This window comes from Spermophilus citellus, assembly GCF_964194105.1.
Source record: "Spermophilus citellus genome assembly, chromosome: 6".
Classification (NCBI taxonomy): Eukaryota; Metazoa; Chordata; class Mammalia; order Rodentia; family Sciuridae; genus Spermophilus; species Spermophilus citellus.
The window spans coordinates 110,665,820-110,689,756 of record NC_138187.1 but is presented as its reverse complement, the minus strand read 5'-3'; the positions used below and the strand labels follow the sequence as shown (position 1 = coordinate 110,689,756).

Here is a 23,937-nt window from a genome sequence, read left to right as displayed (position 1 = left end):
TAGAAATTACTTCTACCCCCAAATTCTAAATTTCAGCAAATAAATGATTAAAGAGAAAGCATACACCCTTAAAATGTAAACTGCCTCTTCAGCTAATCAAAAATTAGTAATGCTGGAATTCAAACTTTAAGTCGAAAATTTATGTACATCTATGGCAAAGTCTAAAATCTGAGTTTAGAGATTATCAAAAGAAATCTGGTGTTGTGGCTCAGAAGTAGAGGGCTTGCCTAGCCTTGCGCGTGTGAGGCAATGAGCTCGATCCTCAGCACCATATTTAAAAAATTAATTAATTATATTAAATTTTTTAAAAATCTCCTTGAAGATAATGTTTTTTAAAACTGGAGTGGGGGGCAACCACTTTGTTAAAAACACAGGAAAGGATAACCATATTTTTATAACATTGTTATGTCATGGGCTGGGGCTAGAGCTCAGTAGAAAAAGGCTTGCCTAGCACACGAGGCACTGGGTTCAATCCTAAGCACAATATAAAAAATAAAATAAAGGTATTGTGTCCATTTATAACTAAAAATATTTTTAAAACGTTGTTATTTCATTATGTTGTATTTTTTTATGTATTCAAGTGATATCTTTTACATTAAATTGATGATAAAATATAATTTATGAACCTTAATGGCCCTTCCCTTTAGCTTATTTCCTTTGTCCTTCCTTTCCTTAGCTAAGCTGTTGAAATACCTTCTTCCTGTCATGGACAGGAATCAGGTGTCCCTGATTTGTTTGTTCATCTATTGTTCTATATTATTTTACATCTCTTTCATGTTCAGGTATATAGTTATTACAGCTTTTCTTAAAAACTTATTTTGTCACTTCATCTGTATTATTACAGTTAATCTTCAGTAACTTCTCAAAAACGGGGGATATTTCCTCCAATTCTATTTGTGTCTTTCACAGAACAGAATAGCTAGAATACTGGAAAAACAGTACAGACTGAACAATAAGTCCACAATGAATGTATTTATAAAATGAAAAATAAGATAAACATCTGTCCAACTTGGGGACCTATCTGTGAGGGTGTTTCCAGAGATGATCTGGGTGTGAACTAAGAGAGGAAGGCCCGTCCTGAATGTGGGCAGCAACATCTAAGAGGCTGGAAGCCTGGATAGAACAAAAAAAGCAGAGAGGTAAACTCTGACATGCCTACAAGTTCAATTCTTCTTAAATAGGTATATTATTTTGCTGCTCCTACAAGGGCCTAGGGACATCAGACTCCAGATATGTTGACCTCTGAAAGCAGACTCACACAGGTGTCTCTCCAGCGAGCTTATAGGCTTTCAGCCACAGACTTGGGCTGATCATTGGTCCTTCCTCTTCTGAGGCTTCTGGCTTCTTGGACTGAGTATTGACAGATTTCATTGGCTTTTGCCTTATTCTATAGCTTGTCTTTTCATCCTATTGCCAAGGTCTTTCATAGAGAACACATTTTTAATTTTGATAAAGTCTTTTCATTTTTCTTTTATTAATGATACTTCTGTCGTCACATCTAAAAATTCCTTAGGAAGTCCAAGAACCCAAAATGTTCTCTAGCGTTTTCCTCTCAAATGTTTTACAGTTTTACTCTGTACATTTAAATCCATGATCCGTTTAACATTAACTTCTGTATTTCGTTAAGTTTGGGGAACTTTGTTTTGTTTTGTTGCAATGCTAAGAATCAAATCCAGGACCATATACATGCTAGGCAAGCACTCTACAACAGAGCTACATCCCCACTCTATTTTCTTGCCTGATTCTAGCATCTAGAACTTGCTGAAAATTATCTTTCTTCCATTTAATTGCTTTTGCACCCTTGTCAAAATCATCTGGGAATACTTATGTTAGTCTATGTCTAGATTCTTTCATCTATTCCAATGAATATGTATTTATTAATCCATAATTAGCAATACTATCTTGCTTGTGGTGATGATACAATAAGAGTTAAAATCAGGTAGAGTGATTCCTCCTACTTTATTCTCCTTTTTCAAAATTCTTCTAACTACTCTAGTTCTATTGCTTTCCCATATAAAATTTATGTTTGTCTTTATCTACAAAAAAAACGGTAGGTTTTTTATGGATATTGTATTAGATCTATATATCTAGTTGAAGAAATATGACCTATTTAAAGTATTTCAAATCTGTTAGTCACTAATTATTTTTAATTTCTCTAAACAATATTCACCAGTATTAGCTAATCTGTTAATACTGTATTTCTTCTCTCCTCAATCCCAATGCATCCTTTCCCTGCCTCCTTAAAAAGAGCTGAGCTGCTGGGGTAATTCTCAGAAAATAATAATTGTCCCTTGTGAGTATCTGTAATACCATAACATCCTTGGGTTTCTCCAAAAAATAATGAGGAAATAAGTTTGTAATTCAGCAGCTAGTCAATTCACACTTTAAAAAAATACCTTTGGGAATCTTTTCATCTTTACAGGAAAACTATATTTTTACAAAGTTCCAAGTTACTGTAATCTCAATGATAAAACATGTTACTTTGAAATCTAAAATTTAATAAAATATATGGGGGGAAACTTCTGGTTTCCAGTCTAGCAAATAAGGAGCTCAGAAGTCACCACTATGCCCTAATAATAACAATAACAAACTAGAAAAATCAATAATTCTTAGACACATAATAGAAGAAAGTCACAAATTTTTGCTCCCAATATTGGAGTGAGAGGGACAGGTAAAACAGAGAATCACAATTGAGCAGAGCCAAAATTCACAAGCAAAAACCTTGCCTGAAACCAGTGCTTGGTTAGGAAAACTTAAAAACTGCAACTGACTTATTGCTGGAGGTTTGTAGACAGCCTGAGACATTAAAAATTCAGAGAAGCCCAGTCATATGGAGATCTCACACTTTAGTGAGTCTCACTACTAGGAGTCAACCAGGTCCTCACAGATAGTATTACAGAAAAATACTCATCCTTCCAGCAGAGGGAGTGGTAAAGGTACTGTTGAGAGAGGGAGGGGGAGGGGGAGAGGGGGGAGAGGGGGGAGGGGGAGGGGGGGAGGGGGGGAGAGAGATGCCAGAACATTCTCTTTTTAAGAACAGCTGCCCCAAGAGAACTATTTCACCAAAGTCTAACCTGCAAGGGTTTTATGAGAGCACAACCTACATGGGAGAAGAGAAATACCCAGATGATCTAACATAGCTAGTTCAAAATAATAGCATGAATGTATGTGAATATGAATTTTTATATATGCATGAAATTAATGATATAAGGGATAGGAAGAAGGAATTAGGACTATTTTGCTATTATAAATAACAAACATGTGTTATTTAAAAAATGAAACTTGATTAGTTCCACATAGAAATTTCAAACTCAAAGACAATCACTAAAAAGTTTTAAAGGTAGATAATATGGATAATAAGAGAGAAAACAGAATTTCATAAAATCAGTTTTATTCATAACTGTCAAAACTTGGAAAATTATAACACAATAATGATAACATTTTTAAAACCCTGAAGGCAATCACCATGTCTCTTGGTAGGTGTTATGGTTTGGATATGAGGTATGATTGAGTTGTAGCCTTAGTCTAATAAGTGAATTAATCCCTCATGGAATTAACTGAGTAATAACAGGAGGCAGGTGGGGTGTGGATGGAGGAAATGGTTCATTGGGGGTGTGGCTACTGGGGTGTGGAGAGTGGAATCTCTCTGCTTCCCAATCACCATATGAGCTGCTTCCCTCTGCCACACTCTTCCTCCATGATGTTGGGCCTCACATGATGTTCGGGACTGGAGCCAGCTATCTATGGACTGAGATTTTTAAAACTGTGAGCCCTTAAATAAACCTTTCCTCCTCTACAATTGTTCTGGTTGGGTCCTTTAGTCACAGTGGTGAAAAAGCTGACTAAACAGTAGGTAAATGAACAAATGAACTAGTATATATCTAGACAATGGGATATTATTAACTAAAACAATATGAGCTCTAAAGTCACAACAAGATAAAGACGACGCTTAGATGCATATTGGTAAGTGAAAGAAGCTAACTAAAGAGGTTACATACTGTATGATTTCAACTATATGACATTTTAGAATAGGCAAAATTATGTGTAAGGAATAATAATAAAGAGTAGACAGAAACAAGGTACAGAGGCAAGAAAGTGGCAGAGTGGCTCCTTGTCCAAGCAGCCACATTTATTTATATCAATAGGTTATATTAGGTCATTAGTACCATAACTACAATATTGTTTAGAGTATCAGTAAGGTTGCTTATTTTGCAGTAATATTTCACAATTACAATAAGCAATGTTAGGATCTTTGGGTAGTTCTCAAGAAAGACCATTGTCTGAAGTTTCTGTCAGGTGGCCAGATCCAGAAGCACCAGAGCTTGGTCAATCATTGTAGTTATCAAGCAAGTTCCTTTATTCCTAGGAGCTATGTGCCTGCAATCAAGGTCGAGGCTTGATGAGGCAATAACACAGAGGCTTCTCAGGGCATTGCCATACCAGCTAGACACTGCACATATATTAGCTATATTATTAGATCCTAAGAAAGATTGCAGGGCATTCTAAGGGTGGGAAACAGCGTGCCTGTTACCCAGCCCCCTCCCCAGGAGTTTTCTCGCCAGGGGAATGCTTCCCTGTACATTTCCACATAATTGTAGAATCCCTACAATTAATTATGAGCTAGTATTTAAAAAAAGGGATTAGAGGGGATGAAGAAATGAACAGAAGGAGCACAGAAGACTTTTAGGATAGTGAAACTACCATCTATAATAATATAGAAGTACACATATGTCATTCTGCATTTGCCAAAAACCACAGAATGTACATGAAGAATGAATTCTAATATGAACTATAAACTTACGGTGACTATGATTTATCTATGTAGACTCATCAACTATAACAACTCTGGTGAGGGATATTGAAAATGGACATGTGTGGGAGTGGGGAAAGGAGGATTTTTTAAGAACTTTGTACTTCTCAGTTTTGCTACTTTCTATTGCTCATTTATCTCTTGATAAGTCTTTTAGCAAATTTCTTATTGAAGTTTTTGTGCTATTAGAATATCTATAATGTAGCTTTATAAATAAGTATGTAAATAAATTTATCTTTAAAGAATACATGAAAACCAAAAGTATTTCCTTCCTGAAATATATCCTGTCCCTACTATTCCTTTCTTATATTCTCTAACTCCCATGTGAAGTTCATAAATTATAAAATATTTAGAAAACTTCATAAAACTTTATGACAGGCAGCTTGCCAAAAACAAACTAAACTAAAATCACCAAACACTCTATTACCTGAAATCAATGGTAGCTTATTAGCTCCTGAAAGATCAATAACATGATACATGTTCTATGATAAGGGCAAATCTGAATTACAAATAAATATCCTATCAAATTCAACATGAACTCTCTTTTCTAGCCAAACTGGTTTTCTTCAAAACTGTCTTTTTCTTGCCTATGTGCTCCTACTTTTCTCTTATATATATTGAGAATGCCTTCCTCTCTGCGAACACAGAGTCTTCTCATCCATCAAAGTTTAGGAAAACATGTCATGCAAAGAGCATGAATCCTGGAGTTAGGCTGACTTAGATTTTCATCTAGGCCATGCTATTTACTGACTCATGTCTCTGAGTCTGGTTTTCTCATTTATAAAATAGAACAATAGCCATTTTTAGATGATATCTAAATAACAGAATTATTGTTAGAATATAGGTAAAGTCCATGGGACAAAGTAGAATTAACTAACCATCAGAACTAAATTTGTTATCCCAATTTGGCTGACTGTAATTTGTTCATATAATTCATTTAGCAATTCACAGCCTGAACTCACTACATCTCTTACACTTTTGTCTTAAGTGATTATTTATTTAAATTTTTATTTCTGTCTTACATTTTATGTCTCTAAACAGACTGGTAGCTTCTTAAAAGTCAGGACTACACCATACCTATTTACTATTCCACATGGTTTAACACTATGCTCTTTACAAGAGAAGAATCAATAAATATTTCCTCAATGGAGTCTTAGTTGGAAGTAGTCTATTCAGAAAATTGGAAACACATTTTGAAAACATTAAAAGTGTATTAACACACTGGAACATCCACTGAAAGGTAAAGAAAGAGGTAAAGAGAGAGGACAAAACAACTTGGGAGTGGGCATGGAATATGTGAGGGATAAGAAAGAAAGAATGTGTATACTAATTCTGATAACAGGAAAACCATAGATATTTAGAAATTTAGCCTGAAGAAAGGCTTTGGAGAGTGTGAGAACTTTCTAAGTGACGATAACATAGAATTCTATAATATCAGAGCCACTCAAGAATGGAATAAAGAGGATTCATTTTAACAGTAGGTACCTTTTAAAATTAAAGGCACCTAAGCAGAACTCAGTGTTGATACAGTTTTTAATCCACATGACAATATCAGAAAGATAGCTGTTACCTAAAATGCTATGTTGAGAAGAATTATAACACTACGAATACCCTCAGTAAAAAAGGGTGCTATGATCACTTAAGAATCTGTCACAAGCCTGGAAGAATACGGAGTATCACAAATACCTCATAATTAGTATCCTCAAACTAGAGGAATAATTTTCAGAAACAATCATTCCTCATCAAGAATGTAGACATGAACTGGGTCAAGTCTTTCTAAACTCCTCTAGTCTATGACTCCATGATTATTTAGTAACCAATATTCTGTAAGGATTCAATAAAATGATATTTTCATATATTTAAATAATAGTCCTCAGCTAGGAAACTGAATTATTGTTTAAGCAACAAAAAAAGCATTATAGTTTCTCATCCTGTAATTCACTCTTTGAGACCATAATACCATTTTTTAAGCATCTTCCTGTCTTTATTTTTGGTAAAAATTTGTGACTACCAGATACTAACAGAAAAAAACATACAAATAGGCAAAAGCCAAATTGATATCAATTAACTGTGTGTGGGCAGTGGGCAGGTGTTGGGAACAGAACCCATGGTTCATGCATGCTAGGCAACTGCTTTACCACTGAGCAACACCTCCAGCCCAAATAGAATTTTTTAAATAAAAATAGTCTTCCTTTATTAATGTCCCCAGAAGTTCATTACTAATTAAACCAATTAACATTTTTTAAAAATCATATCTTAAAAAACACTGAAACCGAAATTTCATCTTGCTTCCACATACATGTTCTTCTCAGAGAACATAAAAGAAATATTCCCTGCTACCCTAGAAGTGTTCTCAAAGTGAGGTTACTCAATCAGCAGTAGCAGCAGCACCAGCACCACCAGCATCAGCACCAGCACCAGCACCAGCACCACCAGCACCAGCACCAGCACCAGCACCACTCCCATCAGCAGCTGCGCCAGAGATGCTAATTCCCATCCCATGCAACCTATCAAGTTAAAAATTCAAGAGTTCACCCAACAATCTGGATTTTAATAAGCCCTCCAGGACTCTTGCTGCAAGCTGAAGTTTGAAAATCAGTGACTTATAAATTGTCTGTTTCCTAACACAGCAATAACCCTTTACCTACTTCCTAATCTTCTCTTTTTCACATTTAGCATAACCCAATGATTTATCTCATTTGAATGATTAATTCACCAATAACTCTGTGATGATTTCCTACTTTCCTTTAAACCATAAAATGTTTCTAATTATTTATTATCCATAAATCATTATAAGCTATTTAGGGAGAAAGGGATTTTTAACTTATGTCAACAAGCATGAGAACAATTCTGTGTAAAAACCATTCTGTAAACAGGCCTACATTTTTCTTTTCATTCTATCCTGTACAATATAACACACAATAGTAGAGAATTTTTTTAATAAATTGTTATCTATCAAACAGCTTATAATGAAATCATTCCATGAACATAAAAACTGCCATTTTCTACGAAAATAAATGTTTATCTCTTTTGATGGTTATATGAGTCTTGAAAGTATTTTCTTGAGAAACACACTATATAACATGAGTCTTACTTAACAAATGAAACTATTATTTATGGCCTAGAATTTCAGCTATGATTAATACATAAGAATGAATGCAAGGAAACTGGCCAATGCATACTCCTTTAGAAAGGAAATCATGAGTAAATTTAACATAAGTGTTTTTAGAAGTGTTCTCTCAAAAATGCTGACTCTAAGTAGGTACTTTTAGATATTATACAGATAATTTATGTATAAGCAGGAACATCTATTCAGTAATGCTGATTAAATAATGACAACAACAAAATAAGCAAAATCAACTATTTTGGTTGATGAGCAATGCATCTAAGACCATAATTAATAAATTTGGTAGAAAAATACTTCAGTTTGTAGATATTACATGGTAACTCATAGCCAGATGCAACAAAGGACTGACTTACCTGTGCACATAATGTAGTTGATGAACTGAGTCAATTGCTATCACCATCTCAGCCAAGTAAAATCGAGCCATATCTTCAGGCAATCTATCTTCAAATTTGCTGAGCAGAGTAAGCAAATCCCCACCAACATAATAATCCATAACCAGGTACTGTAAATAAAAAACATAAAATGTCCTCAATAACTAGTAAGCATGAGAAATTAATATACAATGTTAATTACTTATATGGTTAATTAAAAAGAAGTATATAAGATGATCACCAGTAGTCATTATAAATGTTTCTAAATTTCATACAGCACTGAAATAACATTCTTAAAATCTGGAGCAGAGGGCCAAGGTTGTGGCTCAGTGGTAGAGCACTTGCCTAGCATGCATGAGGCACTTGGTTCGATCCCTGGCACCATATAAAAATAAAAACAAATAAAATAAAGGCATTGTGTCCATCTAAAACTAAAAAATATATATAAAAAATGAAGCAGAGAACAACACAGAATTACTATTTGTTGTTGTTGTACTTTACAAAGTAATATGTTCATCATCTTTACCTACAATGGACCAACCTTTGCCAACATTTCACACAAGACTGAACATTTTAACTCTCCAAAACACACTCAGAATATAGGACACTATATGTGTTGAAAAAAAATCATATTACTATTCATCATCACTACAATTTCCTTATTTGACCTTGGATCAGTAAGAACTTTACTATATAGCCAGTACCAGTCTATGGATTGAAAACCACTATGATATGGAATACAATTTCCATCATGTGTTTTACTTCCCATTTCTGATGGAGTACAAATATCAGAATGAACTTTTCTCAGGTGTATGTAAATGGCAGCCAATTAATTTTAGATATGAACCTTAATTGGAGGCAAGAGGGGGGAAGTATCCACGCCAAAAAACAAACAATAAAGAATATACACCAACATGTTTACTGGTTTCACTAGGTTGTTAGACTTCAGATGATGTCATAGCTTTATGCTATCTTCTAGACTCCCTTTTAAATATGTATTACATATACATGTGTATATGGGTATATCACTTAGCATGAAGGCTAGTAAATAGAAGTTTTTTAAGCAATTATAATGACTTGATGAAAAACTAATTTTATTACATGGTTATCACTGAATTGACAATTCAATTTAAAGAAACTTGAGAAAATTAAATCCTTTTTACTACTATACACAAAAATTATAAGCATAAAAAAAGATATGTTAGGGGTGGGGATATAGCTCAGTTTGTAGAGTGCCTGCCTCTCATGCACAAGGCCCTGGTTTCAATCCCCAGCACCCTCCCAAAAAAAATGTATGTTAAACCAAAGAAGCAAATTTCCTATATTTAAAGTCTTGAAAATTAAGAAAACTCTATTTTAAATCCTATCTTACAGCTTACTTATTTACTAGGTCTAGTGTTTAAAAAACTCCACCCTTACCTTTAGAACAAGCTAACAAATTTTTATTAACATAAAAACAATTTATCATATAAACAATTTTTCTTGACAATAGAAATTAGACTATAGAAAAATGGAGAAATAAATAACTAAGCACATCTACTAATTCCACAGATATTTATAAAAGTACCTACATCTCATTTATTCAATGGGTGTACAACAAAATTCCCTGCCTTCCAGGAATTTACAATGTTATAGAAAAGAAAACACAAATAATGGGCAATTTCAGTGTACTATAAATATTTTAACAGGAATAAGCAGAGAGGCTGCTATTGGCTCTTAAAAGAAAGAGCCTCATCTGTCAACCAGGATCATTTATTTGACTGACTTTAATGTTTTGGTAAAATTGTAAAGACTATTTTCTTATAAATAAAGAGTGTATTATCTAAAATAATTAGTTCATTCTTCCCCCAATTCAATTAAGATGTCCTCTCCTCATACTTCAAGATTCCAAACACACTCATTTGTTCCTGAGCACTCTATTTTGCTGTGGTTGCCTATATCAATATCACATTGTCCTGATTAATTTCAGAGTAAAACTGAGTGTCTGATAGTAAGACTGAGCAGGTCTGAGCAGGTCCCTAATTGCCCCTTCATGGTTTCCAACTGAAAGCGAGTTGCTTTTAAAATATTGTTTCCATTAATCATTAGGTTCCAGGTTCTGGAGCTGCTGACTCCTCCCTTAAGCTTTTCAACAACCCTATACATGTTTAATAGGCCTGAACTTGACCTATACATGATTTTCCTGGATGGTGGAAGTGAGTAAGGCTATCTTTTATGAGCTGAGCACAGAGAAACCCAATGCACACATGCAAATCACCATGTCAAGTGCAACCCTGGTGCTGACGGCAAGGAACTGACCAAAAATGTACAGAACTTCTGAAATTGTGTGCAAGGGCAGACTGTCTGTGCCAGCCCACAATCTTTGTCTATATAAGCTTTGCTTCTTACCTCCTCAAATAGCAGTTCAGGGTCCTATCTTGTGCACTGTCTTTCTTTTGCACAGGAATAAAGCCTTGTTTGGGTGTTATTGCTTACCTTTATGATTTCTTTTTTTTAATATTTATTTTTTAGTTGTAGTTGGACACAATATCTTTATTTTATTTTTATGTGGTGCTGAAGATTGAACCCAGGGCCTTGCATGTGCTAGGCGAGCACTCTACCGCTGAGCCACAATCCCAGCCCCACCTTTATGATTTTTTTCTCGAATTGAGCAAAAGTAGTCTGTTAACACGAACAGCCAATAAGCCCAAAATTAGCTGTACTTTGTCATTTCCTGATTCCTGTCCCAAGTTAAGCAAAAGAACTCCATGATGACTGGTAATAGTAGGAAAGGTTCCTACTCAAAAAGTTGCTTCAAAATAACCCAATTTGGCCAAACACAATGGCAAATGCCTATGATCCCAGATACTCGAAGCCTAAGGCAGAAGGATCTCAAGTTGGAGACCTGCCTCCCCTACTTGGTGTGACTGGTCTCAAAATAAAATTTTAAAAAAGAGCTGGGAATGTAGTTCAATGATAAAGTGTCCCTGGGTTCAATCCCCTACCCAAAACATAATTAACTCAATATGGCTAAGGTGTCTTTTAAAATTTTTTTAAATGTATGTATACTAATGATATTCTTAACATGGGTCAAGGAGATAATGATCCTCCAACAAAGAGTTCCTACCATTTAAGAAAAGAACAAGCCAACAAAACTAGGCTTAGGGATATTAACAGATAATTTATATAACAGGAAACAATTAGCAATACATATTTAACTTCGATAATACTGAGAGAAATGAAAATTAATGCAGCAAAGAGACCATCAGAACTTTGGGGAGAATGGTAAGACAAAACACTGCTTTTGCAAGATAATATACTACAATCTTTTTGAAAAGTAATTTCACAGTATCAAAATTTTAAATATGAATGCCCCTTGATCTAGCACTCTCTCTCTTAAAAATCTATCAATTAAAACAAAAGCTCAAATACATCAGAAATATGAGCAAGCACAAAACTTTATTAACTTCAGCAAATCAGAAAGAATGTGAACAGCAATCAAAAAGTAAAAAGTTAAATATTTACATATACATTCTATGAAATATCATACAGTTGCCAAAAATAATAATTAAATATATGCCCGTGAGATATTTAGGGAACAAAAGCAAGCTGCAGAAAGTAAATTGTACAGTAATACATATTTTATAATTCAATTTTTTTATTAAAAAAGGGGAAAATACATTTATAGACAGAAAATGTATACAGTGTTTAAAAATGAACAGACACAACCAACATTAGTTACTTCAGAAGGATAATATGGAAAGATGAAGTTAAGAATTATTGATGTTTTATGTATAAGCCTACATTGTAAAGAGGGGAAAATCTAACTAAATCAAAAGTGACAAATGCAGTAATGTTCTGCAAAAGGGTGGAGCTAATGTGATAAAGTCAAAGGAAAGTGTTGAAAGGAATAACCTTAAGGGTTGGGGATGTGGCTCAAGCGGTAGCGCGCTCGCCTGGCATGCGTGTGGCCCGGGTTTGATCATCAGCACCACATACAAACAAAAATGTGTCTGCCAAAAACTAAAAAAAATAAATATTAAAATTTTCTTTCTCTCTCGAAGGAAGGAAGGAAGGAAGGAAGGAAGGAAGGAAGGAAGGAAGGAAGGAAGGAAGGAAGGAAGGAGTAACCTTAAATAGATACATCTCATCCACATGGGATAAGAACAGGTACAAATATGGATGAACTTGCATCCAGGAGAAAAAAGAGTAGAACTCTGAAAAAAAAGTTCACCCTTGAGTAAATAACAGTTTTCATTTTTTCCATGAAGTAGGAACCATGGAATGCAGGTATAGGGATGCTTATCTAATGTCCCTCCATAGGTTGAAGGTAGGGAACATAACTTTTATTCCCACTTTGTGGCTATAAAACCAGGGGCAAAGAAACCAAATGATTTGCCCAAACATAAATTAGACAGTTGAGCCAAGATTGAGGGTTATTAATTTTTAAGACTAGTACCTTTTATACTCAAGAGGGAATCAATAGTCAATGAATGAAACTAATCATGTCCACAAACTTAAAAAGAGTATGTACCAGGCACCAGAATAATAAAAAAGGAAAATGAGGATTTATACTGTATCTTTGGCAATCTTTTATTCATTCAAAATAAAGAAACAGATTTCTAGGTATAAATATATACACACCACAAGATTTTCAACTCTGAATTTCTAAAGAAAAGTCTATTTTAAAGTTTATGCTTTTTAAAGAGCTATGTTCTAAGGAAACAATGCTAAAACATCTGAAAACACACAATAAATAAATTTTGTACAAGAAAAGAACATTTCATAGGACAGATATACTTTTAGAAGTCATCTTAGGGATAATAAAAAACCTCTTTTAGTCATCTTGCTGTCAAACAAGGAGATTAACAATCTTTACAGCCTCACCTTATATTTATTCCTCCTTGCTTTGTTTTACTATTATAAAACTGCTTTAATAATTTCTATCTTCACACATTGGATTCCTGTAAAGAACTTAGAATTCATGAGTTACTATAATTTAATACTCAAATATTAATATTCATCTTTTGAACAAATTTTAATTGCTAACTCAAAAAATAAAATGTTTACTTAAACTACTTTCCAATTTTTTTGTCCTCAAACATAAGATAACTAAACAAGATACTATGGATAAGAAAAAAGTACACTCATACATTGGTGGTGGGACTGCAAATTGGTGCAACCACTATGGAAAGCAATATGGAGATTTCTCAGAAAATTGGGAATGGAACCACCAGCTATCCCATTCCTTGGTTTACACCCAAAGGACTTAAAATCAGCATACTATAGTGATGCAGACACATCAATGTTTTTAACAGCTCAATTCACAATAGCTAAACTATGGAATCAACCTAGGTGTCCCTCAATAGATGAATGGATAAAGAAAATGTGGTACATATACTCAATGGAATATTACTCAGCTTTAAAGAAGAGTAAAATTATGGCATTTGCCAGTAAATGGTTGGAGTTGGAGAATATCATGCTAAGCAAAATAAGCCAATCTCACAAAACCAAAGGCTGAATGTTTTCTCTAATATGCGGATGCTAATTCACAATAAGGGGGGAGGCACTAGGAAAGAATAGTGTTACCTCAGATTAGATAGAGGGAAGTGATGGGAGGGGAGGGAAGGGGATGTGGGGATAGGAAAGATAGTAGAATGAAACAGACATTATTACTGTATGTATGTATGTGACTACATGACCAATATGATTCTGTAACGTGTACATTAAGAAAAATGAGAAATTATATCCCCATCTATGTATGATATATCAAAGTGCATAAATGCATTCTACTGTCATGTATAACTAATTTAAACAAATAAAAGAAAATATGGGGAAGCCGGGCATGGTGGCACATGCCTGTAAACCCATTGGCTCAGGAGGCTGAGGCAGGAAGATCTCAAATTCAAAGCCAGCCTCAGTGATTAAGTACCCCTGGGTTCAATCCCCAGTACAGAAAGAAAGAAAGAAAGAAAGAAAGAAAGAAAGAAAGAAAGAAAGAAAGAAAAGAAAAAAATTTCATTGACTCATAATATTCTAAAGGTAAGAATTTTATGTGTCAATGTTTATACAACTTAGCATTTTTACATAATGAGTTTTTCTTAAGGAAAAATGTTCTAATCATATCTAAAAATTATTCATTAACTAATGTATCTTTTTCTGAAGCACATAAAAGGCACATTTGTTAGGTGTAAATATTTCTTCCTAAGCTGGTTACAGTGGTAACTAAGCAGGTAGAAAATGAAAGTCAAAAAAGTTATCTACCACAACAGCACTATAAATCATGTTATTTATTTAGCTACTTATCAGCTACCAGGATTAAAAGTTACTATGGAAAATAACTGTGTTTAATAAAATTTCCTTTTTGGTACCTGAAACTATATGTATGCATCTTTTTAATTGATTTTTATCTTCTAATGTTTTATAAAATGTTCAGAATGTGATGACAAAGACTTCTGACTCTTAAGATTAATATAAGGCAAAGCTTCCCCAAAAGAAAAATGGACAAATTACACAAGATTTGATTATTAGAGTGTTTCAGTACTCTTCCAAATATTACATAACTTATTTTAATATAATTAATATTATTTTAATGTAACTAATGACATAATAAACTATTTCTCTTGGATAAATGTCTCTGGAAAAAAATGTTAATCCTAATGTCAAATGCAAAGAGTCTACAAATCCACTAACTCAGGATACAAAAAGATAAAAAGATAGTTTATGATTTTTTTCTCATCAATATTTTACAAATTTGGCTGTAAAAAAAAAACTAGTACATGATCACTTTATTTCTCCATAAACTTTTATACTTATTTCCATATTTATAACAAAGTGCAAATTTTTCAGCAATGCATAAATCTATAGTATTACATCTGTCTACAACCAAAAAACAGTTACAGGAGATTTCAGTCTGCATTATCTGAAAATTTTTTAATATTCTCATACTAAACGCTATGATTTTGCAAAGCAAAATTATTGGAAGTGTTTAATTTACTCGTATGAATTCTGCTGACAAATCTATGCAGATTTTATCTGCATGACACATTCATCCCTGAAATTTTACATAATTATTTTAGTATAACGGATTTAGTTCCAATTCAAACATCATTCAACAACTGAGCAACTGACACACTGTTAAGCTCTATCCTACCACTTTTAAACAATTTCAACTATAACCCACAATAATTTAGATGGTTTATATGATGATTCAATACATTATAAAAGAAATACGTGGGCTGGGGATGTGGCTCAAGCCGTAGCGCGCTTGCCTGGCATGCGTGCGGCCTGGGTTCGATCCTCAGCACCACATACCAACAAAGATGTTGTGTCCGCCGAGAACTAAAATAAATAAATAAATTCTCTCTCTCTCTCTCTCTCTCTCTCTCTCTCTCTCTCTCTCTCTCTCTCCCTTTAAAAAAAAAAAAAAAGAAATACGTGTCACAAAACAATATTTATTCTTACTAATCGCCATGAACTCTGTCATTTTCTTTTTTATTTAATTTTTAAACACTGCTTATAACCCACTAAATTGATTTTATGAGCCACTAATGGGTCACAACCTACTATTTCAAACACATAATTACACTCTATAAGCATGTAAGGATATAAAAAGGAAGGGTGGCAATAATAAAGTTTGAACACCTGGATCCGGTCTGAAATCAGATAAACCCTATGATCATTACAGAGTTACATAAACCTTCAATTTTATTTTAGCTAAAGATAGTAGAACTCATGCCACTTAATTTCTTCTAAAGTTCTACCAAAAAATCAGAGATACTATATTAGTCATGAAAGAGCAATACTTAAAATACAAAGCTAAAATAAGATAAAAAGGTGGATTCCCACTGAAAATTCTGGAATTGGCTATTTTAAGACATAGAATTTGAGCTTAATTTTGAAGCATTAGATGGACTTCAACAGGAGCAGAGGAAGAGAAAAGGGACCAGTATTAAAGGCAAAATGTAGACAAGTATAGAGACTGCTCAAGAATAGAGGATATTCCATTGGGGCTGAAATGCAGTATCTGTGGAAGAGTACAGTATTTCCAGCCCTGCCGTTATTTATTTATTTATTTATTTATTTATTTTTTTATTTATTTATTTATTTATTTATTTATTTATTTATTTTGCCAGATGCTGTATTTAAAACATTATTAACCATTTCCTCCACTTTTTTTTTAAACTTTGTGGTACTGGGGAACTCTACGCCTCACACATACTAGGTATGTGCTCTACCAAGGAATTACACCCCCAACCCTACTGTCCTGTCTTCAGTTTCCATGGCACAGTATCTTGATCTTCTTTCTTACTCTGACCATTTCCATTAGTTTTCTTCTTGGATTCCCCATCTCTGTCTTGTAAGCACATTTGTTTTTATGTTTTATAAGCAATACTCAGTTTGATCCTTGTATTTAATGTTATATACAACTAGAGTTAATACTCTTGTTTGATCCTTGTATTTAATGTTATAAAAAACAAGAGTTGGCCAACATTTTTTATAAAAGGCCAGACAGTAAAATACTACTGGTTTGGCAAGCTAAGAGGCAAAAATCAAGCATATTATGTAGGTACTTTATACAATAAGGGAGAAAAAAAAATTTCCCTTGTTTTAAATTCAACCACTGACTTGCTCACAATATGCTCAATTCTTCAAGAGATTATTCTCGACAAGTGGCTCAGGGTCTTGAGTTTATTTTCCCTGAACACATTTCTTTGGCTGTTGCAATCAAGCAGGAATTAGATAACTCAACACTGATAAAAATGGCTTTCTTTACTTGGCTAACAAAAGAACTACTCAGAAACTTACTATGGTTATAGATTCATTTTCGTTTTCTATTTTTGTGAAGAAATTATGCTATGGTAGATATTCTGTCTTAAATTTTGTACATTTTCTGATGACTACTTTCCTATGAATTGGGAAGGTAGTGATGAGTGTTTACTCCAACAATGAAGATATTTATTATATTCTATTAGTATAGCCATAGCATTGCATGATTGCATAATGAATATAATGCTTTGCCATTTAATTCATTAAAATATTAATTCCTGCTCCCTGTGCCTCAAAGGAATACATGAAGACCACTCTTCTTTCCTTATCTTGACATGACAGGTGTGCACTATTAGTAAATAATAAAATATGATACAGCAATATGTATAGCACTCAAAATGTTATCAAATATTACTTTACCTGTGTCACTGAAATCTGTAGACAATATATAGATCAATTACCACCTGTATTCAAGCTCTCATTATCTCTCATATGAATATTATAAAACTCTCCTAATCTCCTTGTCTCTAGTTTTGCCCCTGAAATTCATAAGTTGCCAGAATGTTCCATGTAAAATGTAAAACTGATTATCCTACTCTCCTTGAAATTAGAATAAAATCTAATCCTCAGGCATGACCTATACATTGGAAGCCTCTCCCCCCTAGCTGTACACCTTTCCCCAGGAATATATTCCTCTCTCACCCCTAGCTACTCTATTCTAATCACACTAGCCTTCCTCTCATGCCTCAGACAATCCTTGTCCTTTCCTGCCATAAACCTTTCTACAGTACTAAAACAGCAGTTTTCAAACTTTGCTATGAGTGTTCTCTAAATAACAATAAATGAAGGAGGAAGGCACGAGATCAGTAAGGGCAGTTCCACTACTATAGACTTTACTGTCTTGGCTTTCAGGTATAATGTCATTTTTTTTTTAAACCACACACACTAGAGTTTCATGACAAAATACAAGTATGTGTATGCACACACACCTACTAAAAAACATGGTAGTAATAGTCTAATTTGGCTGGGTGCAGTGGCACATGCTTGCAATCCCAGCAGCTTGGGAGGCTGAGGTAGGAAGATCGTGAGTTCAAAGCCAGCCTCAGCAACAGTGAGGTGCTAATAAGCAACTCAGTGTGAGACTGTCTCTAAATAAAATACAAAATAGGGTTGGGGATGTGGCTCAGTGGGTGAGTGCCCCTGAGTTCAATCCACAGTACGGCCCATCCCAAAAAAAGTCTAATTTGGTTAGCAAAACATATCAGGTACCTACATGATGTAACTTCCTCATCCTCCCACCTCTAATTCCATCTTTCCATCAATTCAGATGTAATAAGCTACTTCCCAATCTCAGAGAGGGCTTTTGTTCACCAAGCCTTTCTACCTCTTTTACTTCTTCTTGGTTTAGCTAATTCATATGTGTCTGAGAATAATCTTCACAGACTCATCATACCTTTGAATAAATGCAATATTTTCATCAATTGAAGTAATCTGAAAATATTATTTATTTGATTTTAGATTTATCATGTGGTTCTCCTAATGTGAATATAAGAACAGTAAGAAAAAAGATCCTCTGTCTTACTCACTACCACATCTCCAGAATCTAGGGAATAGTGCCCAATATGTAGCATACATACAATAAATATTCATCAAATGAGTGAAAAATATCCTTTTAATTTTTATATCCCAGTTTCACTGATTGGCACATAGCAGGATCTCAACACATGCATGCTAAAAAATAAACCTGGAAATAAAAATTGAGGTCAGAAATGAAAAGCTCTGAATAGCAAGCCAAGGAGTTAAATACTTAATTGTAGTAGATTTAATCTTATTGTTTCTCTCTTCTTTTTATTTATTCTCAATTGTAAAGCCTCTAATAGTTTGATTGACCTCCAAACTCCCAACTTTTGTAAAGCACTTCAAGTCAATAAAAATGTAGCTCTACTTAGTGGAGCACATGGCCACTTGAAAAATATGTAAAATTTTAGGGACCGGGGTTGTGGCTCAGGGATAGAGCACTTGCCTAGCATGTATGAGGCCTGGATTTGATCCTCAGCACCACATATCAATAAACAAATACAGTGTACAGTGAAAAATCCACTGGCAACTAAAAAAATTTTAAAAAAAAGAAATAAGAAAAATATGTAGAATTTTAAAAGCAACAGAACACCATAAATAAAATAGTGGGAAAATCATGAAAGAAAAATCCTGAACACTTTTATAGAATTTAACTGACAGAAATTTTAAAAATTTGTATAAAGTTTTGACTTCCTTACTTAAAAGTATAAATAATTTCAATGGACAGGTATCATATCACTGAGAGAAAAAATTTTCATACCAAGTGTTCAACTTATACCTGAAATGCAGTAATTTTTCTATTTAAAATCTACATTTAAATAATGCTCAACAGAAATTAATGCTAAATTCTGTCAACAAAAAATTAATAAGGATCAAAAACACATAAAAAAATTCTTACTAAGTTATTGTCATCCTGGAAAGCATAGTGCAAAGTTGTAATCCATTTATTGTCTCCATTCACTAACACATCCCGTTCTTCACGAAAACATGCTGTCTGGAAAGGAAAGAAAAAAATTTTAGACAACACTTTAGGTAAAACTAGGATACAAATTATGCAAACAACAGCTTAATATGCTTATTATACTATTTCTATTCTGGAAAGGAATATTTTCAATATATGGCTTTCAACAAATCACTGTTTCAAAACAGCAACTGAGCTACTAGAATACTTAAGAAAATATTTTATATCAAAAATATTGTCAGGGGCTGGGGATGTGGCTCAAGCGGTAGCGCGCTCGCCTGGCATGCGTGCGGCCCGGGTTCGATCCTCAGCACCACATACCAACAAGGATGTTGTGTCCGCCGAGAACTAAAAAATAAATATTAAAAATTCTCTCTCTCTCTCTCTCTCTCCCTCTCTCTCTCTCTCTCTCTCTTTAAAAAAAAAATATTGTCATAGTTTAAAACAATCATAAAATGAACGGAATAATTAAGAACCACAGGTTACAATATTATTTAGATAACATAAATGCATTTATTTTGCCACATTTATTTCTGGTCTTTTCAAAGAAATAAGACAAAGTTATAGTCTTCCTACTTCTTCCCATTCCTCTCCTTTCTTCCCTCACGTAAGCAAGAAAATGAAGACAATGTACAGACTACCAATCATGTTTTGACCATATATATGTGTGTGTGTGTGTGTGTGTGTGTGTGTGTGTGTGTCCATAAACAACAAAACTGGATTATTTTTAAAAATTATGTTATAATTTTATCTATCCTTTTGCAAGTTGATTACTTCTTTCTCCAGAATTACTGTTTCCCTTTTTATCTGCTATGAAATTTATTTAGGCAACCCCCAATTATGGAAATATATATCATTTCCAATTTTGCATTATAACAAGGCTGTAATGAGTATATTTGTATAAGTTTCTCTACAGTATACACTTAGAAGTAAAAACATTAGATATAGCAAATTTCAACTTTGCCAAAAATAGCAATTTTCTATATTAATTACCACTGTACCCCAGCATACAAAAGTCCCTTTTCCTCACATCCTCAAATGTACTTGCCAATATTAAAATTAAGTGGTTGCCTATGATGGCTGTCAAATTATGTCTCATTGTTCTTTTAACTAACATATTCCTAATTACAGGTGCTGATGAATAACTTTATATATATACATATACACATATATACACACTTACTTGCTACCTTAACTTTCTCTTTGAATGTTTACTTTGAATGTCCTTTTTTGCACATTTTCTCTAATGAATTGGGTTTTTTCATATTTATTTGTTGAAGTTTTAATTTATTCTGAGAATAAATTTCCACTACTATCAAAATATATCCTAGAGAATCTGAGAATTATATGATTAAAAATAAAAAACAATTTATGTAATACATTATAATTCTATTATACAAAATCTTTAATTTTTTAATTAAAAAGAAAACAAAAAATACTATAACAGAAACTTAAAAAAGAAATGAGAGGTAAAATAGAAAGTAAAAGTCTCCTAAATAATGCCCCCACAATTTCAATTTCCAATTGTGTTCACAAGTCACTACCATTAAGCATACTCAGAAAATTCCTGCAAATACAGAAGCCTACACACATGCACATGCATACACACATGCATACAGACACATTTTATATTCATGTAGTATCCCACCTCTCCCATCTTATTTTTCTTTATAGAAATGAAATCACATTGCTCTCTAAGTTGCTTATTTTTCCTAAATAATAATATATTTGAACATCTTTTGATCTTAGTACATATAACCCAGCCTAAGTTTTCTGAATGGCTGTACCATATTGCATACACACTGCAAATATCATCACAGAGCATGTCTACTTGTAGTAGGTGCCAAGTTATTATTTCTCACAAGATAAATAGTCATGATACAGAAAACAATCTATAACACTGTGATCCAATTAGCCCAAATATTGCCAATATATACCCATAAATTTTATTTGGACAAATAGCATTTCCAAAGCCAGGCATTAAATGGCAACAACAGAGAACACCCAAACAAATAAAGTTTAAACCAACTGAAATGGGCAATTTAACCTGTTAATTATGTTATTAAAATCTATAACAGTATGTATTAATTCACGTTAGGAAGAAAACAGAATTGCATGACCTATTTACCAGTAAGTCCTATTTTATAACTGAACTGATCTGAAGTTATGGCTTACTACTGGCATGGTAGAAAGGTTCTGAAAGTTGTTAGGGCCTAAGAGAAGGACTTCTCCTGGTATGAACTCACAATGACAGACATCAAAAAATTTTAGGGGGCTAGGGCTGTGGCTCAGTAGTAGGGCACTTGCCTTGCAGACCTGAGGCACTGGGTTCGATCCTCAGCACCACATAAAAAGAAAAATACATAGATAAAATAAAGATATTATATCCATATACAAAGAAAAAACTAATTTTTTTAATTTTTTAGGCATTCCAGCTAGATTCTAATAACCATTATTTCGTTTGATTGATTTCAAACTAAATAGAACTTCAAATATGCTAAACTGTTCAGTAAAAAGCAATATTTAAAAATAAAAAACAGGGGCTGGAGATGTGGCTCAAGTGGTAGCGCGCTCGCCTGGCATGCGTGCGGCCCGGGTTCGATCCTCAGCACCACATACAAACAAAGATGTTGTGTCCACTGGAAAAAACTAAAAAATAAATAAAATTCTCTCTCTCTCTCTCTCTCTCTCTCTCTCTCTCTCTCTCTCTCTCTCTTTAAAATAAATAAATAAATAAATAAATAAATAAATAAATAAATAAAAATAAAAAACATACAATAAACTATGACACTAAATTTCAAACATAACAACAGTAGAAAGACGAATGCAACAATCCCTTCTTCCCAATGTACCATGGTTCGATTTCAGCAATTACTTTGTTGGTGAATCTTGTTTCATTACACACTCACTCACTCACCACCACCCCTCAGTTCCCTGAGTACACACGTTCAGAAACAATGAACTTTTTAAAGAAAATCCAAGACATATGATTTTATCTACAAATATTTAGCTATGAAACTATTCTTACTAAGGCTTCAAACGCTTCAGGTGCTGAGTGTCTAAATGTAAAAAAGACAGCCTACTTCTTTTGCTTCTATATCACATTCTCCTAGTTAGTTATGACAATTGGGTGAGAGGATTCTACTTGCATCTAGTGGATAGAGGCCAAGGATGCTGTTAAATGACCTAAAATGTACAAGCGAGCTTCTACAACAAAGACTTATCCAGCCCCAAATGTCAAAAAAGTATCCCTGTTGAGAAACCCTGTTCTAGATCAGTACTAACCAAACCATGATGTATGAATAATCTATGGTTCATAAATGTCTTGTGAGGATTCAAATAGTTTAAAGCTATAATAATGTATACTTCAATTATATTTTTTTAAAAACTAAACAAAATATTTTTAAATTTCGCTCCTGTAAAAACAGGATATTTGGGTCTCATCAAATTATCAATCTTATACAGCACATCAAAATTGCATGTATATTTGAAAATCATGTCAAAAAGAGATGTCTATACCCACTAGTTTCTCATTTTTTTAGGAATAAAGACTTCTTCACTCAAAAAATATTATCACAGAAAAATCCTGGATAATAACTGAAAATTTCTCTAATATTTGATGAAGAAAAAGTCAAAATTTTCATTTTCAAAAAATAAGTAAGTAGAATTTCAAATTAAAAATTTCATAAAATCCAAATATTAGATCTTATACAGCATGGCATCATCACATATCTGACCCCCCCTCATTTTACCATATGTTTGATGATCAAGCCAAATAGGATATTTTTTCATTTTAACTTAATTGTCAGTAAAAATGTTGTTTAACATAATAAAGAGAGAATATGATAGCATGAATAATTAGCAAACTTGTTAAGAAACCGGCACATTTAAATAAATAAAGATATTCTGGTCCAACATTTATAGAAGACAATTTGTTTAAAACAATAGCTATTAAAGTTTAAATGTGGGCTGGGGTTGTAACTCAGTGGTACAGTGCTTGACTAGCATGTGTGAGACACTGGGTTCGATTCTCAGCACTATATATAAATAAATAAAATAAAGTCCATCCACAACTTAAAAAAAAAAAAAAGGTTTAAATGTATCCCCTAACCCCATGCCCAAGAGTTGTAGTGGCAAGGAGTTTAATTTGAGAAGTAGATAAGTTCTAGAAGTCACACAAAATGAAAAATCCCTTCATGTAAAATTTATCCTAAAATCATTTCAATCTTGGTATATGCAAATATGGAGTAGCAATATTTCTTATTAAGAAGACTTCATACTCGCCCTCCCTTTTCTTTTTCTTAAAATTTACATTGCATATATATCTTGGGTAGCATGACTA

At 33.4% G+C, this 23,937-nt stretch overlaps 1 protein-coding gene across 14 annotated transcripts in view; it reads right to left on the bottom strand.

The window, feature by feature from the left end:
• Window positions 1–23,937, bottom strand: part of CDC42BPA (CDC42 binding protein kinase alpha) — a 327,214-nt gene that overhangs the window by 211,923 nt on the left and 91,354 nt on the right. For 13 of the 14 annotated variants that reach the window (XR_014022435.1, XM_081297456.1, XM_081297457.1 and 10 more), the window contains exons 4-5: window positions 19,533–19,628; window positions 8,291–8,439 (exon numbers count right to left, since the gene is read on the bottom strand). Coding sequence is in view for 13 of the 14 variants with exons in the window: in XM_081297456.1 (XP_081153582.1) it covers window positions 8,291–8,439; window positions 19,533–19,628 (245 nt within the window). In the remaining variant the exon portion in view is untranslated. Of the gene's footprint in view, window positions 1–8,290; window positions 8,440–19,532; window positions 19,629–21,898; window positions 21,932–23,937 lie in introns of all 14 variants that reach the window. The other variant, XM_081297454.1, reaches the window with a different exon arrangement.